The 16,341-nt window shown below is 43.0% G+C and overlaps 1 protein-coding gene across 1 annotated transcript; it reads left to right on the top strand.

The window, feature by feature from the left end:
- The first annotated feature begins 10,412 nt into the window (after positions 1 to 10,412).
- POM121L12 (POM121 transmembrane nucleoporin like 12) lies at positions 10,413 to 11,129 on the top strand. The gene has a single exon (XM_059711288.1). The coding sequence runs from the start codon at positions 10,413 to 10,415 to the stop codon at positions 11,127 to 11,129; it is 717 nt and encodes a 238-aa protein (XP_059567271.1).
- Positions 11,130 to 16,341: the final 5,212 nt, after the last annotated feature.

The raw sequence follows: 16,341 nt of genomic DNA, 5'->3' as shown, positions 1-16,341 counted from the left end.
CTGTGTAATACATTTCTCAGTGAGATATACTCCTGGCACAATTTTATCATCATAATTATAAAACAATTATTTCTTATCAATGTTGATATTCTAAAATTATATATGTATACTAGAGGCCCAGTGCACGAATTCGTGTATGGGTGTGGTCCTTTGGCCTGGCCAGCAATCAGGGCCGATCAGGGCCATCTTGCTCAGTCCCTATTGGAGTTGGCAAGCTGGCGGGGGCGGGGGGGCAATTGGGGAGCGAGGGAGGGACCATGAGAGGTTCGTCCACCATGGGAGGTTGGCTGTGGGAGCACACTGACCACCAAGGGGAAGCTCCTGCATTGAGTGTCTGCCCCTGGTGGTCAGTGTGCATCATAGCAACTGGTTGACTGGTCGGTCGGTCGTAAAGGTCACTTAGGCTTTTATATAGATAGATAGATTTGTTAGCAAACTCAACTAATCTTTACAAATGTTAAAGAGAAAAAGATTTTTAAGAAGCAAAAATAAATTTTTAAGATTCATGTTCAGGGATGCTGGCAGCAAAACAAAAATGATTGTATAGCTGCCTGCAAATGTATAAGGCTATTTGAATAAAAGAAAAATAATTATATAAAGGCAGCAATTAGAACTAAAAGAGAGATGACCAATGGTATGTAACCCATGTCAAGGGGTTAAAAGGGAGAACCATATTAGTTAAGTCAAGAATATGGTTGGAGATTTCTGGGTTGGAAATAATAGGCAGTTGATAAATATTAACTAAATTCATTGAAAATTGTTAAGAAACTTTATTGTAAGCAATAGAAGAGATTCCATTTGGGGCATTGACAGAGGGTGACCGATGGAATATTTTGAATGTCTTCCTTGGCCAGAAATTTAAATAATCTCTTTCAATTTTCCTAGCATCAGGCACTAAAATAAAAAAAATTACAATTTTTGTTTGGGGAAAATTATAAATAGTATTGATATTTTTTCATCTTATTTATCACTTCTGATTTCAAGGTAGATGAATATTATAATCTGGACATTTCTTTTGAAAGTGGATATGAACAGAGAAAATATGGGCTATTAATGCCCATTCTGGAATGTAATTGGCTGCTTCTGAGACCTAAGTTTTATTTCCTAGGTTTTCTTAAGGAGATAACGAGAAGTGAGCCCTATATCAAAGATGATAAGCCTTAAAGACTACGTATGGACAGCAGGCATATTCTGTACCCATTTTCCCCTCCAACCTTTAGATCAAGGTCATGGGGACAAAGCTAACCTCTCATGACCATTTCTACCCCTTGGATATTTAAAGAAATGGTGAAAGATGAGCCAGAAAGTGCATCGACAACAGGAACCATGATACCAATAAGGAATTCATGTGGTTTTGCAATGAGTGCTTTGTAGACTAGGGGAGAAGGAGCAAGGCAGTTGTGTGGAAGGAAGGAAAGAACCTCTCGGGGCCGTTCGAGGTGAGACGTTTGAAGGCACGTGAGTAGGCAGGAGTCCTGTTGCCACTGTTCACAGGCTGCTCAGTGAGTCAGTTCCTCTACAGTGACACTCACTGGTGCGAGCTACGGTGCAGCTGCGATCCCTCCTGCCCGAGGGCAGGGTCCCGTCGACCCTGCAGCCTGCCCCTCCCGCACTGTCACCTCTGTGACATCTCCTCAAGGTCAACTTTTCAAAAACAGGGCGACACGTCAGTGTAGAGGTACAAACCCATGCATTGGGCAGGCTTTCAGTTTCCAGTTTTGAGAATTACAGGGCAAGAAAACAAACACATGGAAGGCACACGCAAAAGGGTCTTACGTTGTTAGTTTTGCAATACAGAGTAGCTTTGAAGTCCCACCCGCACAGTCAAACCCGTGAACTTATAACCTCTTAGTTATACCATGCTGTCGTGGCAGCATTAAGTTAAGAATATCAAGCTCTGGTTGGTTATTAAATAGTCATTGTAGCCATTTTACATTTGGGGGGAAAAGTGATCAAGTGTTGCCAAACAATTATGGTTACATTTGACATGAATTGATGACTTTGGTAATTTAATAAAAATCGTTGGTTTACTTCTGTGCTACTGAATCCATACACAAGAAAGGTGAGGTTATGTAACTGGATTTTAAATGTGATGTTTCCTCTCTTTGCTACATACTTTAGCGAACAGCTTTTTCCTCTTGTCTCCGAGGACTCCATGTACAAATGGTAATGCCTTTGCACAGGTTTTTTGGCAGCAGGTGGTGGTATATCGAACTCCGTTAAATTAAGAAACAAATCACCAAGCTGCCCGCCCCCAAATTACACGATAAGGATAGGAGCAACAGTTCATAACGTGGAATTTTTAGCCACAAACAATAAGCCTCAGAATTCGAGGCCTCCACTGCACATAAACAAATGATTCTTCTTGGTTTTGCTTCACATCAGGAAGTCAGGGTTGTGGGGAAGATGCTCCCACGTTAAAAGAACAAATTGATTTTTGATGAAACGAAGTTACCTGTATCCTAGAGGAAAGTTGATGCCTTACTGAGGATAGGATGAAGCCAAAAACCATAATACAGTCCTGCAAAAATGGCAATTAAAACGACTTCCATTAGAGAGTGAAACATAAAGTCACAGATAGCACGAAAGTGGAGAAATAGGAAGAGATATACATTACAAACACTACTTTTTAAAAAAGCTGTGCTAGCTGTGTTAATTTCAGGCCAAGCAAATTATAGAGTAACAAAAATTATCGGAAATAAAGAGGAACATTAAATAAAAATAAGTAGGTTAATTCTCCAAGAAGACTAAAACTCTGCAAAGTGCAGGGGCCTCCACAAAATCCACGGAGAAAAGCACGTAGAACTGGGAGAAGAAATAGTCAAGCCCCTGTGATAGCTGGAGATTTCACTCTCCACCAGGACTGACAGCCCTGCAGGCAGACCCTCAGTCAGAACACAGCTGCAATGCACAGCACCGTCACTCAGCTGGACGTGATGGACACCCAGGGAACATTCCACTTGACAGTAGCAGGACACACATTCTCCTCAAGGTCACATGCAGCACTGGCCATGGGGGACAACATTCTCAGTTACAAAACATATCTTAACAGCAGCAATGGAGAAATTATACGGAGCATGCTCTCAAAAATTATTTATCTGGGTTCCAATCAAACGGCATGTCCTATTTTCTTTTCTCTCTCCATAAGTCTGACAACCCTAAATAGAAAATATATCCCACAATGAAATAGAAAACACATATGATGAAGACATCAATAAGGAAAGAGAAACCTGTAGCATGTAGATTAAATAGACATAGAAGCATTTTTTGTTATTTGAGGTGGTTTGAATGTGTGTATAGGAAACAGATTTTACAGGCAAGCGATTAGAACTCAGAAATGTATCTATGTTGCTGAATACAGCATCCTAATACAAAAATCAACAGTGATCCTATAAACAAGAAAACTCCGATTAAAAATAAATCTTTACATAATACCATTCATAATAGAAGCAAATTATAGGGCATGGGAACCAATATAACACACGATGTAAAAGGGCTTTATTTAAAAAATAATAAAATGTTGAAAGGCTTTAACAAAGATTAACATTAGATAGACCACAATGGAAGTTACATTTAGAAAAAACAAAACAAAACATCACAAGGAAAGGCTACACATCCGCAGTAACATCTGTAAGTCAACTGCAATTTTAGTCAATATCCCAGGCACCTTTTTATTGCAACAGAATGATGTTACAACAATTACTGATGAATAAATGGCCAAAAATACCCAAGGCAGAGCTGAGGAAGAGTGATGATGATGAATCACGTTAGAGAAAAGCCAGCTATCCAGTCTAAAGTGGGGGCAATTAGGGGAGAAAGGTAATGGTAGGTGAATATAAGACAACTAAATAGAATAGCTTATCTAGAAACACACACAGGGATATATGTATTTAAGAACACAGTGGTGCCAGAACCGGCGAAAGGAAAGAGAGAGTATTAAATAAATGAGATTCCAATTGGCTTTTCACACGGGTAAACAATTTTGAAATTAGAATCCTATAACAATCTATTCTCACCAATTCTGCACGAAAACTCACACTGTAGGAAGATACCCTTTTAAATTTGGGGGTAGAAAGGAACAGAAAAGGAGCAAAATATAAAGGCAAGATACATCAACTCTATTACAGAAAAAGGCTATCTATTTACAATGGGAAAAACACCACAAAAGAGAAAGATAAAGCTACTCACAGTAAAATATGGTCATCATTTAACATTGGTAGGTTAAACATAAAACCCTTCATATTCAGCTCCTCTTGCAATGCAGATGCCAGCTATGGCTTTGGCCCATTTTGCTCATCAACAATTGGATGGAAGCAGATGAGGGCTATCATTTTCCACGGATTTGGAATCTGCACTGCCATTTGTCTTGATGCTGCTGCAAAAGTGTCAGGTGCAATTTTTCTTCTAATTGTGTTGTCATGTCTCATAGCGGATAGAGTAAAGAGAACCATTTTTATACATGTGGCTTACTTTCCTATACCCCTTTTCACTCATTTATCTTCCTGGTCCTTGTAGACATTGGAGTGTTATAGGCTGCACTACAAATTATCATGTTGGTTATCATCAACCTTATTATAATTCTATGTTGAAAATTAGATCTATATTTTCATAGACTACATAACCCAGCATCACACCCATTTTGAAACATTTCTTAAATTTCTTTAAAAAAGTTCAATAATCTGACTTTTGACAGAATATTTTTAGGACAAAAGAAAAATTTTTAAAGTTTGACTTTAAAATATAATTAATCAAAGTATTAATGCTTAGAATATATTAATTTATACTTCTTGATATATTTTATTAAAATATGGATGTTGTAAAGCTCATTTTAATGTATTCAAAACATAAGAGTTTGGTTCAAGCCCATTATCTTAATTAAAAAAACAAATTCATGATTTTGAGTAATAATTCATAGTCAAATAGGTTTTATTGAAATTATAATTTCAGATTATCTCTATGATTTCATCATTTTTATTTTGGATCAGGATTTAGACACCTTCTAATTTAATCAGACACCTTCCAAATTTTATAAAAATGTTTCTCTGTTTACCTTCCCATTGAGACAGTAAAAAAAGGTAACTTGAAAACATAATTCAAATAATTGAACTGCAGATCAAGCTTATGAGGTGGTGGGTACAATAATGGATATTAAAGAAAAACTGATCACATAGATTTGCATGTTAAAAGGAATTTATTTTCCAAATAAATTTGGTTTGGCCAATAAAGTTTAATCAATCAACTTCCTAGTAAATTACATTGACCTGAGATTGCTAAACAAATTCTTTCCAACACAGAATCTAGTACTCAGTATTTTGGCACTCAGGAACCTTGCAGAAAAGTAAATCAATGTAGCAATGCTTAAATATTTATTCAGTTATTTAGTTTATATGTTTTCTATGGATTATAATCATAAACTTTAGAATATATTTGTTCTGTGGTTTATCTTTGTCTATCATTATCCTAAAGATGACAAAACACCATTGGCCACTGATTATTAATCCTTTATCTTTTGACATCATCTAACCTATGACATTTCACTGTCTTTTCATTAGATATAACTCTGCTGATACAATAGTTAAATGTGATCAAAGGCAAAGCCATGGGAAGGTTTTGTTTAATTAATTTAATTTCATATCAAGTGAGTCATTTATGAGAATGCCTATTAATAGCAAGTCAACAAAAAGCATGCATGCTTTATAATGATTCATCATTCTTGACTTGCATTACTTTTAAGACATTTTAGGATGATTTCCCAATTTCAGCTGAACCCAAGACTATCTGAAATGATCCTAATAAAAGATCTGACTGCCAAAGAGCATGCTCCACAATGCCAATACCTGTGGTGCTCATCTTTCCTAAAAGCTACAAAAATACATTTCCTACTGTGACATCCAATATACTGAAGAATCTTCTCTGGGAATCGCCCCTTTATTACGTCTGTGTAATTACTGTTTTCTGTCTGATGAATCTATGCAAGCTGTTAGACTTGGAATTACGGATTGGGAGAGTGACAAGGACATGACCAGCTTCAGTTCACTCAGCTGTGCCTGTCAATCTGGCTCTCCAGACAAAACCTGTCACAGCTCTCACTCTGTCTTCTTTACTCACTTCCAGTGAGTTGATCAAAATTCTAACTTCATAGAACCTCGGGGTGAGTTTCTCATTGAACAAGTGTTGAGCATCTATGGCAGGTAAGATGCTGTGTACAGCACCACTCAAGAGACACAATCTTTGCCCTGAACACTCTCATTTTGAGGAAGAAATAGCTTAGCATGAAGTGTCATCTCTATTTTCATTTTATGGCTGGAGAGTTTTGATTATTGAATGATAGCTGAATGGGACATTAGCAAGCGCACATTCTGTTCCATATGTATTTAATAAACTATTGGTTGTGTAATAGAATTCAATAAAAAAAAGAATGCAATGGCATGGAGTTATGCTCTAAAACACTTTCCAGAAGTATGTAGAACAAAATTTCCTTGTAGAAGCGAAGTACACGAATGGAAGGTAAAAACGGAACCTTTCCAAACTGCAGGAGTTATTCTTTCGATACTCATTTTTACTATCAGTGTGTGTGCTAGCTACTGTGCTCAGTGTTGCCTTCAGATTCTGATCCTATAGATTTAAAGTATGAACTTGCATGTCTGAGAGTTAGTCACATTCTATAATAAGGGAACAGACAAATGTTCCTTTCTTCATCAAAGGTTAGACCTTTATATGAATAAATGGGACTCTGACACAGTAGAGTCTTGGCCAGGCGGACATGGAAAAGAATGGGGGAAGGGCAGTTGCAAAGTCAGGCCCATCAACTAAATCAATGCTGGCCAATGAGGAGATGCCAGAGTCCATAGGAGGCCATGCTCACAAGCCAGGGACCAGCCAGCTCAGTCATTCTCAACCGTGGTGACAATTAGAGCCACTGAGAAGACTCTAAGATGCACATTACACACTCACAGACCCTCTCCTGACCAGGGCATGGGGCTCTGCAGGTGATTCTAATGTGCAGCTAGAACTGAGACTCTGCATCTAGACCCGTGCATTCCCAACTTCAGAATGTATGTGTGGAAATGCAGAAGTGCATTGCCCGACTGGCCCGACTGGCATAGCTCAGTGGTTGAACATTGACCTATGAACAAGGAGGTCATGGTTCGATTCCCAGTCAGGGCACATGCCTGGGTTGCGGGCTCCATCCCCTGTGTAGGGCGTGCAGGAGGCAGGTGATCCATGTTTCTCTCTCATTGATGTTTCTCTCTCTGTGTCCCTCTCTCTTTCTCTCTCTTGAAAATATAACAAAGAAAGAAATGCAGAAGTGGATATATTCGATGGTGCGTGGGGCTCTGCATTATAACAAACACCCAGGTTATGACCAAGATTGCTAGACCTTGGACAGCTCGTGATTTGTAAGAAATGATGACTTTGGGGCCACAACTCAAACCTACTAAAGTAAAATCTGAATTTCAACATTTCCAGATGATTTGAATATGCATTAAATTTTGAGAAAAGCTGCCAAAAATTTCACGTGTCTTTCCTAAAGAGGAAAATGGTAGTCACTATAACTTTGATGTCTGACGGTGCCCTTCTTTCCCTTTGATATCTATTTAAATTGGCTTAGCCCTAACAAATCCCAGATCCTAAAACCAGAGTCATACACAAAGAAGCCTACTCGCAGTGATGCTCAAAGAGTGGCCCAGGGGAGGCACCACTCCTTCGCCTGCGGAGATATCAGAAATGCAAACTCTTGGGACCTGGCCAGCAATCTGTGTTTAGCGTGTCCTCCTGGTATTTTGGCCCCATGCTCACGTGTGAGAACCAGCGGTCCATACAATCCTTGTAATGCTATATCCCAGAGGGATGTGGAGGTTCACGATGTATTTTTAAAGGACACAAGAATTAAGCTCATATATTGACTTTCATTCTTTTAAAATGAGGTAAAAGAAATAAAAAGTATATTGATAGCAATATTGGAAATGAGATGTCTCTGCAGTGTAGACATTTTGGTCCAGTTGATTTTGGGGGGAGGGCTTCTTGAACCCTGTAGATGTTTAGCAGCACCCCTGGCCTCCACCTGTTAAATGCAAGTAGCATCCCCAACCTATTTCCCCAGCCCAGACTAGAGACTTCCTCTAATGTGCCTGAGGGTGGGGGGCAGGGAAGTTGTCTCTAACTGGGAACCACTGGTCTATGTTCATCTTTAATGTCAAGAAACCAAAAGAAACCCGTTATTCCTTGGTGTGTGAGAAGGAGAAGAACCAGGCATGTTCATTGTCTATGAAAATCCCTTTTAACCAATCCACATGCTGATTTACCAAAGAAGGCATATTTCAAGGTAAGTTTCAGCTGCCTGTTGCTCACCAGCAGGTAGAATGTGGACTTTTGAAGAGTGCTTAAGCCCAAACCAAAATGACCCCCATTGGATCAGATGACAGCTAGAACATGGGAAACTATCAATATTGTGAAGAAAAATGCTTTCTAAGAAATCTATACTCAATTGCATTAACTGTCCACACTGATGATGATAATCATGCCATCTTAAGAGGCTTCTGAGCTATAAAAGTCATTGTCATCATTGTCAAATGTCCTATTAAGAAGAAAATCATAGCATAGGGATTTCTTTTAGTTTTCAAAATCATATACTGAGGGATCATTGCTCAATAAGGAATCTGGAGGAAATGGAAATGATGAGCAGGTGGGAAGGGCTATGGATCTCGTCCCCCAGCACCTCTTGGCTGGCAGCCCCCACCTCCCCAGCAAGTGGCCCCTCTGTCTCAGAAGCCTTCAAGGCTTCCTCACTGAGCTCCTGAATGTCCTCACCACTCACCTGACCGGGAAAGTAACTTTTGTTTGTTCTTGGGTTGGTACTGACTCTGCCAGCCGCCACCCTCCGCACCTCTACTGGCCAGCCCAGCGGTCCCTCTGCACTGCTTTTAAGGAAAATTTCCTGGAGAACAGCGTTTTAATACCCCCTAGAACAGACTCCATCAAACACTGTTTTTGTCGTCAGGTGCCTTCCAGATGTTAGTTGGGAAGTATGTGCCACGCCACTGTTCTCATGGATTAGTAGTTAATATGGGGGTGGGAGTGGGGGAGAGAAATCACATTCATGTTCAAAGAGAAGAGAATCTACATACGAATGTATGGGATCTTAAACTTATATTGTCAGCTAAAATAGGAATGATGTCTACTGTCACTCTTTCTTTAAGAGGCAAATTGCACAAAGTAATGTTAACATCCATCCTAGAAGAGTAAAACAGGCATCACATTTGTTGAAACAAAAACCAGTTATTTGTTTTTCTTTAAAAAGAGCATTGAAGTACTAGTAAATTATGCTCCTTTTTTTTTTTTTGTTTTAACATTAATAAGAGTGGCCTTCTGTCAATATCCCATCTGCAATTTTTAGGGACTGTGGGAATTATTATACTTTCTCCTTCTAAATGTCAAGTCCAAAAACAGAGGCTACATTGCTGATGGAAATGTAAATTGGAACAGACGCTGCAGAGAACTGTTTGGTGGGGCCTCAAAAAGTTCAGCAGAGTTTCCATATGAACCAACGATTCTACTGAGAAGTGAAAACATTTGTCCACACAAAATCTCACACACGAATGTTTAAAATAGCATCACTCATAATCAACTAGGGAGGAATAACCCGAATGTCCATCACCTGGCAAAAGATAAAATGCGGCAGACCCATACCATGGAGCCACGTTGGGCCACAGAAAGGAATGAGTGCCCACTCTATGGATGCAGCTTGAAGGCTGCCTGTGGAAGGGGCTGGTCACCAAGGACCCCTGCGGCCTGGTTCCATGTTGATGAAAGTCCCATAGGAAAAAGGAAGATCTCTAGAGAGAGCAAGATGAGTGGCTGTTCGGGGCTGGGGGAGGGGAGCGGATGGGAAGCTGAGGGCTGTAGACTTCTTCCCTTTGGAGTGATAAACGCGTTGGCAGGATGACTATGGCGGTCGGGGCCCACATCTGTGAGCGCCGGAAGCCACAGACTGTACACTGGAATAGATGATTGCTCACTTGTATAGTATGTGAAAGAGATCTCAAAAAAGGGAGAGAGAGAGAGAGAGAGAGATAGAGAGAGAGAGAGAGAGAGAGAGAGAGAGAGAGAGAGAGAGAGAGAAAATGAGAGAAAAAGACCTCTCAGTTCTCTCCAGACCCAAACCTGCTGCCAACAGGGGAGGGGAGGAGCTGTGAGCCTCCAGGGGCACACAGGCTGCTGCTGCGCCTGCCGATGTCTCACGCGCAGGGAACGCGGTTGGAGGATTCCAGCGCTCACGCCCCGCGCCCTCATTGCGCCCAGAGGCCAACGGTCACCGAGCCTCGGGGCTTCACCTAGGGCCGGTCGGGGTTCATCGGGAACGTCTGAAAGTCGAATCCCCATCTGGAGGCCCCTCTCTGCTGCCCGCCTCCATGGGCAGCTGCCTGAGCTCGCCCCGGCCCGCATCGCCACCCCGGGCCCAGGTACGCCCTGCCCGGGGGCCTCCTGGTCTGACCCGGGCCCAGGACGGCGCGCACAGGGGGCGCAGGGTCAGCACTGGACCCTTCCCCCAAGTGCCGCGGGACTGGATGTCCCCCAAGCCCGGGGAGATCATGGAGGCCCTGAGGTACCTTCGTGCCCAGTCACCCCCTGAGACCACCGTGGGGCCCGGGAGTTATGAGGGGTGCGGGCTGTGGAGTGTCCAGCACCCGAGACGGCTCTCCAGCCTCGTGACCCTCAAGATCGCGTCTCCTGAGCGCCAGGGGAGACCCTGTGCGCCCCCAGAGCAGGGAGCCCCCGCTGCAGGCAGTCCGCCCACCGAGGACCCCCCGGGCCCCGTTGCCAAGGAGACCGTGATGCGGCCCCCGAGCGGGAACAGGAAGGGGAACAGGAAGTTCGAAGAGCCGCCTTGGTTTGAGATCCAAGGGAGAAAGATCCAGACCCGGGACCTGGAGCCCAGGCCGTCCGCCTTCAAACCCCTGGTGGGAACCGGCGCGGCGCCCTGCTTCTCACCCAGGCCAGGGCCTCTGAGCCGGAGCCGCTGCCCCTGGAGCTACAATGTCCACCAGGAGGACCGGGCCCGCAGGCGCGCCGCCAGCCCTCTGGCCACAGCTCCAGGGCCAGGCGCCGAGCCCCAGCTGGACACCTGAGAGAAGATGTGGGGTGTAAGGGGGGCTCGGGGCTCGGGTAGTCCTCCCTCGGGGCCCAGAGCTGCCTCCTGGGGCTCACTGGCTTGGGGACACCCAGCCTGCCGGCCCCTTAGGTTGCTAAGAATCAGGGCTCTGCCACCCACGTCCTGGGATTCACACCTACCTATCTGCTCTCCTGGCTGACCCCTGGCCCACCCCACGTGGGACCCCGACACAGTAGTGCTCCGCCCCCCCCCCCCCCCAGACCCACCAGGCCTGACTGCAGAACCCACACGGAAGATTGTTGGCAGCACAGCCTTCGCCATCCCCCTGCCGCCACCTCCTCTGTTTATCCAGTTTGTACAGTGAAATAGCCCATCTCATTGAAAGTAATATTAGCATGAAGTAAAGAGCTCTCTGTGCAAACAGGAAGGGAACGTGTGTTTCAGAGGGACAAGGGCAAGGGCGGGTCCTGCCGTGGGAACACTCCCATGTGGGTGAGGCCCGCAGACAAGCCCTCCCGGCTGCAGTGCCGAGAGTGGAGACGGCGGTAGAGACACAGAAGCTGAGAAGCCGCCCAAGGCCTCAGGGCCATGGCAAGAGGATGAGTTTCATCCTAAGAACCAGGGTGTTTTAGGCAGAAGAGAGACTGATGAGGCTGATGTTTTTAAACAGATTTGTTCTGGCTGCTCCCCAGAGGCAGCAGCTAAAGCAGAAATGAGGGCTTAAGGCTGTATTTGAAGCGCGAGAAGACAGGCATGCGGTCTGAGAGGGGAGTGATGGGCAGGAAAGGTGTTTGCCAGGTGGTGCCGTGGGACTGGCCAGGGCAGCCCCTTCCAGCCTTTTGCATCTCATGGCACAGTGAACGGGTTACTAAAATCCCGCGGCACACCACAATGTATGCTTTGGCCAATCTGGTCTTCTGGAGGAGGGTAATTTTGATGCCTCCACACCGGGTGGCTGTGTGTGGCTGTGGCCGCTCCCCGGACTAAGGAGTCAGGCATTGCATGTTTTACACACCCGGGTGGCCCGCCTGTTGAAAATCACTGCACCGGGGAAGGTACTGCAAAACGCCTTTCATGGGCTAAAACTGGGGTAAAGCATCGCTTTAAAAGTCTCACCACATTTGCCTCCGCGCTTTGCTGGGCATGTGAAATACACCTTCAACTGCACTTCAGTGTGAACGCGCCCCCGCTGGTGCGTGCTGCTGCTAAATGCGAAGGAAACAGTAAGAATGACGCAGCTCCATGGACGGATGGCGCAAAGGCTGGCCTGGGTGAGGCTTGCAGGAGGCCCAGCAGAGGAACTGAAATTTAATTAGTTTAAAGGGAGTTTAAGTATCTGGACAATTGTATCCCCAATCGCGGTCGGTATCACATTCGTCTAGCATGCCTGAGGAATTATTGAGAGCCTGCATTGAGCCGAATAGCGTGCGAGGAACTGGGATCATTATGGTGACTGAGAACCTAAGGAAATTAAAGATTAGCCGGCAGATAGTTAGGAGAAAGAGAATTCAATACCGTGTGATGAATTTTATTACGGCAAATCAAATGTTCTTTGTGAACATATAAAAGACATGAGAAAGTTTTTGCATAGATAATTTAGAAAAAAAATGTTGAAACTTCTAGGATAAGTACAAGTTAATGGGAAAAAATGGCTTGGAGAGGAAAAAGGGAAAAAGAATGTAATTTTGGACCAGGTAGAGTTTAAATAGTTGTTAGGGTGAGGGTGAGCAGTGTGGATATTCAAAATATCAAGTCCACAGATGTGAGTTGGGCCAGTTTAACACACAAGTGTTTGTTGGGGACAGTCTCAGTTGACCTTGCTTACCCTGACTAATTGGTGCCCCCTCCAGCCAGGGGTATCCTGGATTGAATGGTAAGTTATATATATGTACTGGTAAGACAGCATAAGTTATATGCTCCATGAATATAGAGGGATAGAGACTTGATTGGGTGGCCACAACTCGAAGTGGAAAGAGGTACAAGTAGCGACTGAGATCTGTCTATATTTACGGGGATGGAATCCACAACCTTGGCCTATCGGGGTAATGCTCTAACCGACTGAGTTACCCAGCCAGGGCTAAGAATACAGTTTCTGTATTTGAGGGCTGTATTATGCCAACAGGTAATGAGAATTTAAAGGGAGAGACTTATTTATGTAGGCACATATGGTACTTTAGGGCAGACCATTTTGCCAGAAGGCAGAATGAGAAAAGAATAATACTGGTCACATGAAACCGTACTTTCCTTTTGATTTATAAGCAATCACCCTTCTACCCTTGCATATTCTGTATCTGTGTGCCTGGTCTGCAGGGATCTTGAAAAGACTGGTCTTAGATCAAACTTACTCTCTCCTCCATGCCGGCTAACCGTGTAAGAGCAGGCATAATACGATTTCAAGAGAATTGCCTGAATTCCTCACACTAAACAGGCTCTAGTCAGAGGTGGCATATGGATTTTTCTTCCAAGAGATAAGCCAAGAAAAAGTAGACGATCAAAGGCAAAATAAATCCATAGGTCACTGATGCTGTAGAGAATACAAAAAGAGCTAGTTAACAGAATTTATATCTAAGAGAATAAAACAGAGACACACAACCACAGAAAGGATGAGCTAAAGGGCCCATGACACCCACTGGATTTAACTAACAAGGAAGCTCTGCGTTGGGCCATTGACTGAGTGACCATAGAGCACATGCAAAACTAGGTCAGATGCTTCCTTCCCCAGCAGCTCTGAAGCCTCTATAAGAACTAAACTTTAAGAAGTAGAATTAAAATTCAAATAATTTTCAGGTGACACTGAGTGCTCACACTGATAGTCAGTCCTCCACTCAGAGGTTTAATGATGCCATTTTGAGATGAAACCTGGTTTCTGTCGCTAAGTCCATTTGTAGCGTCTTCTGACCTGTGCCTCTATCCACAGAATCAGAGTCTGAGAATGCAAGCCAGGAAAGCTGTATCAAAATGGGCAATGCTTTCTGAACAATACTCTAGGTACCTTCCTACCTCCATTCATCTCTTACTGATTCTGGTGGTATAAAATTTTGGGTATTTGTCTTGTTAGCTGTAAATTGGACCATAGTTAGCTATAAACTGTAACCTGGAAATTTATGTGCCCAGACACATAGCACAGTACTTCTTACCCAAAGCATCATAAAAGCCACAAAAGGTTTGTAATGCATGTAAACAATGTCCAATAGTTAAAATCTATTCCTTCAATAAGAAGATGAAAAAAAAAAAGCCCTCAACTCTTTCACTGTTTTACAATATCAACACCTCCTTGATGTGTCTTATCACATTTTCCACTACTCATTTTGTGTTTGAACCTCAAAATATTTTGAAATGCAAAAGGAAGTACAATGAAAGTACACTTACGTTTCTTCTCTATTTAAAATGGTTTTCTGATTCCAATTTCTCCTAATACTTTCTTGACTATGCATTTCTATCACTGGCTGACAAGTATTTCTGACAACGAGAGAAATACACTGAAAGTTTGGGGTAAATTCAGCAGAGAGAAGCATCAAATTCACCTACAAACTTCAGTTTAAAAGAAAGGGCCACATGTTAGCTTTCTATAATTTGCAGACCGTCAGGAGTCTATAAGAGATCCTCACTGCCAGGACCAGCCTTGGCAATCATTTTGAATATAGGCTTTGGGAGAGAACCAAATGTCTGGGACCAGTGCCAGAACTTGGGCGTTGAGCCTGACCCACGAAGAGCTGAAGTATATAGAACCAAAGTCAAGTGAGAAATGAAGACTTGGCAAAACATAAATGCTGTTATTAATGATGCCCTAAAGGGGTAGACCTGAGCTCATCACTTGTCAAGGGTGGGCTAGCGGGTTCTAGAAGTTCATCCTGAAAAATACTAGTTTTTTTTACATTAAATTCTATAATCCTGTGAGAAAAACAATATGCTAGATTGTTTGTAGTTACAATCCCTTTTTTTATAAAAATATTAGAGGCCCGGTGCATGAAATTCAGGCACTGGGGGGAGAGGGGGTCCTCAACCAGGCCTGCACCCTCTCGCAGTCCACAGGGAGGAGGCAAGCCATCAGTCAGACATTCTTAGTGCTGCCACCACTGCCACTGCATTCGCCAGCCGTGAGCCTGGCTCAGGGCTTCTGGCTGAGTGGTGCTCTCCCTACGGGAACACACTGACCACCAGGGGGCAGCTCCTGCATTGAGTGTCTGCCCCCTGGTGGTCAGTGCGTGTCATTGTGACAGGTCATTCTGCTGTTTGGTCAATTTGCATATTAGCCTTTTATTCTATAGGATTTTAAAATAGAAAAAAATTAAAAATAAAGTCAGCTATACTTTCACTGTCTAGAGGAAACCACGGCTACATCCTTTAGTCTTTCACACACCTTTACATACCTGTGGCTGTAGCAATGACAAAACACAACAAAACAATTATACATTATTAATCATTAGGTAAATGCAAACAAAAAGCTCTTCCAAGATACCACTTCACATCCCCAGCAGAATGGATATAAATAATAAGTCAGACAATAACAAGTGTTGACAAGAATATAAAGAAACTGGAACCCCCAGACATTGTTCCTAGAGATGTGATTTGGCACAGCCATATTGGGAAACAGTGTCACAGTCTTTGAAGAGTTAAGTACACATTTACCACGTAACCTAGCACTTTCACCCCTAGGCTCTCACTGAAATAAATGAAAGCAGTTTTATACAACGGCTTGTACGTAAATGGTTAGCATTATTCATAATACAAGAAAAAATGGAAATAAACCCAATGTCCATCCACTGGTGAAAGGATGACACAATGTGGTCTCTTCGTACAATGAAATAAGACATGCAGGTACCAAGAAAACATGTCAGGACCTCAGACTCAGTGCTAAGTGATAGAAGACAGAGCCCAAAGACCACATTCTGTATGATTCGCTGCTATAAAATACTGTCCAGAAAAGGGAAAACTATAGAGACCTGAATGGATTAGTGGTTGCCTGGATATGACTGACAATGGACTCTGCTCTGTCTCTATGTATCAAAAAACAATATTTTCAAGATTGCTCTTCATTTTCTACTTGTGAACACATCAGTTGAAAGAACTGGAAATACGTCTTTGAAGATGCAATTGTTCTGTATTTATCCATTCACCCAGAAATAATTATCCAGGACACACTTTGTGCTGGCACCCCAGCAGACTGTAAATAAGTTAAGCATAATAGACATTGTTTCTGACAAAACCTACATTCTTAATAGGGCAAA

Source organism: Myotis daubentonii, chromosome 10, assembly GCF_963259705.1.
Source record: "Myotis daubentonii chromosome 10, mMyoDau2.1, whole genome shotgun sequence".
In the NCBI taxonomy this organism is placed as follows: domain Eukaryota; kingdom Metazoa; phylum Chordata; class Mammalia; order Chiroptera; family Vespertilionidae; genus Myotis; species Myotis daubentonii.
This window is presented reverse-complemented; position numbering and strand designations above follow the sequence as displayed.

Coding starts and splice junctions, on each gene's coding strand:
- POM121L12 (XM_059711288.1), top strand. CDS start 10,413: ATGGGCAGCTGCCTGAGCTCGCCCCGGCCCGCATCGCCACCCCGGGCC.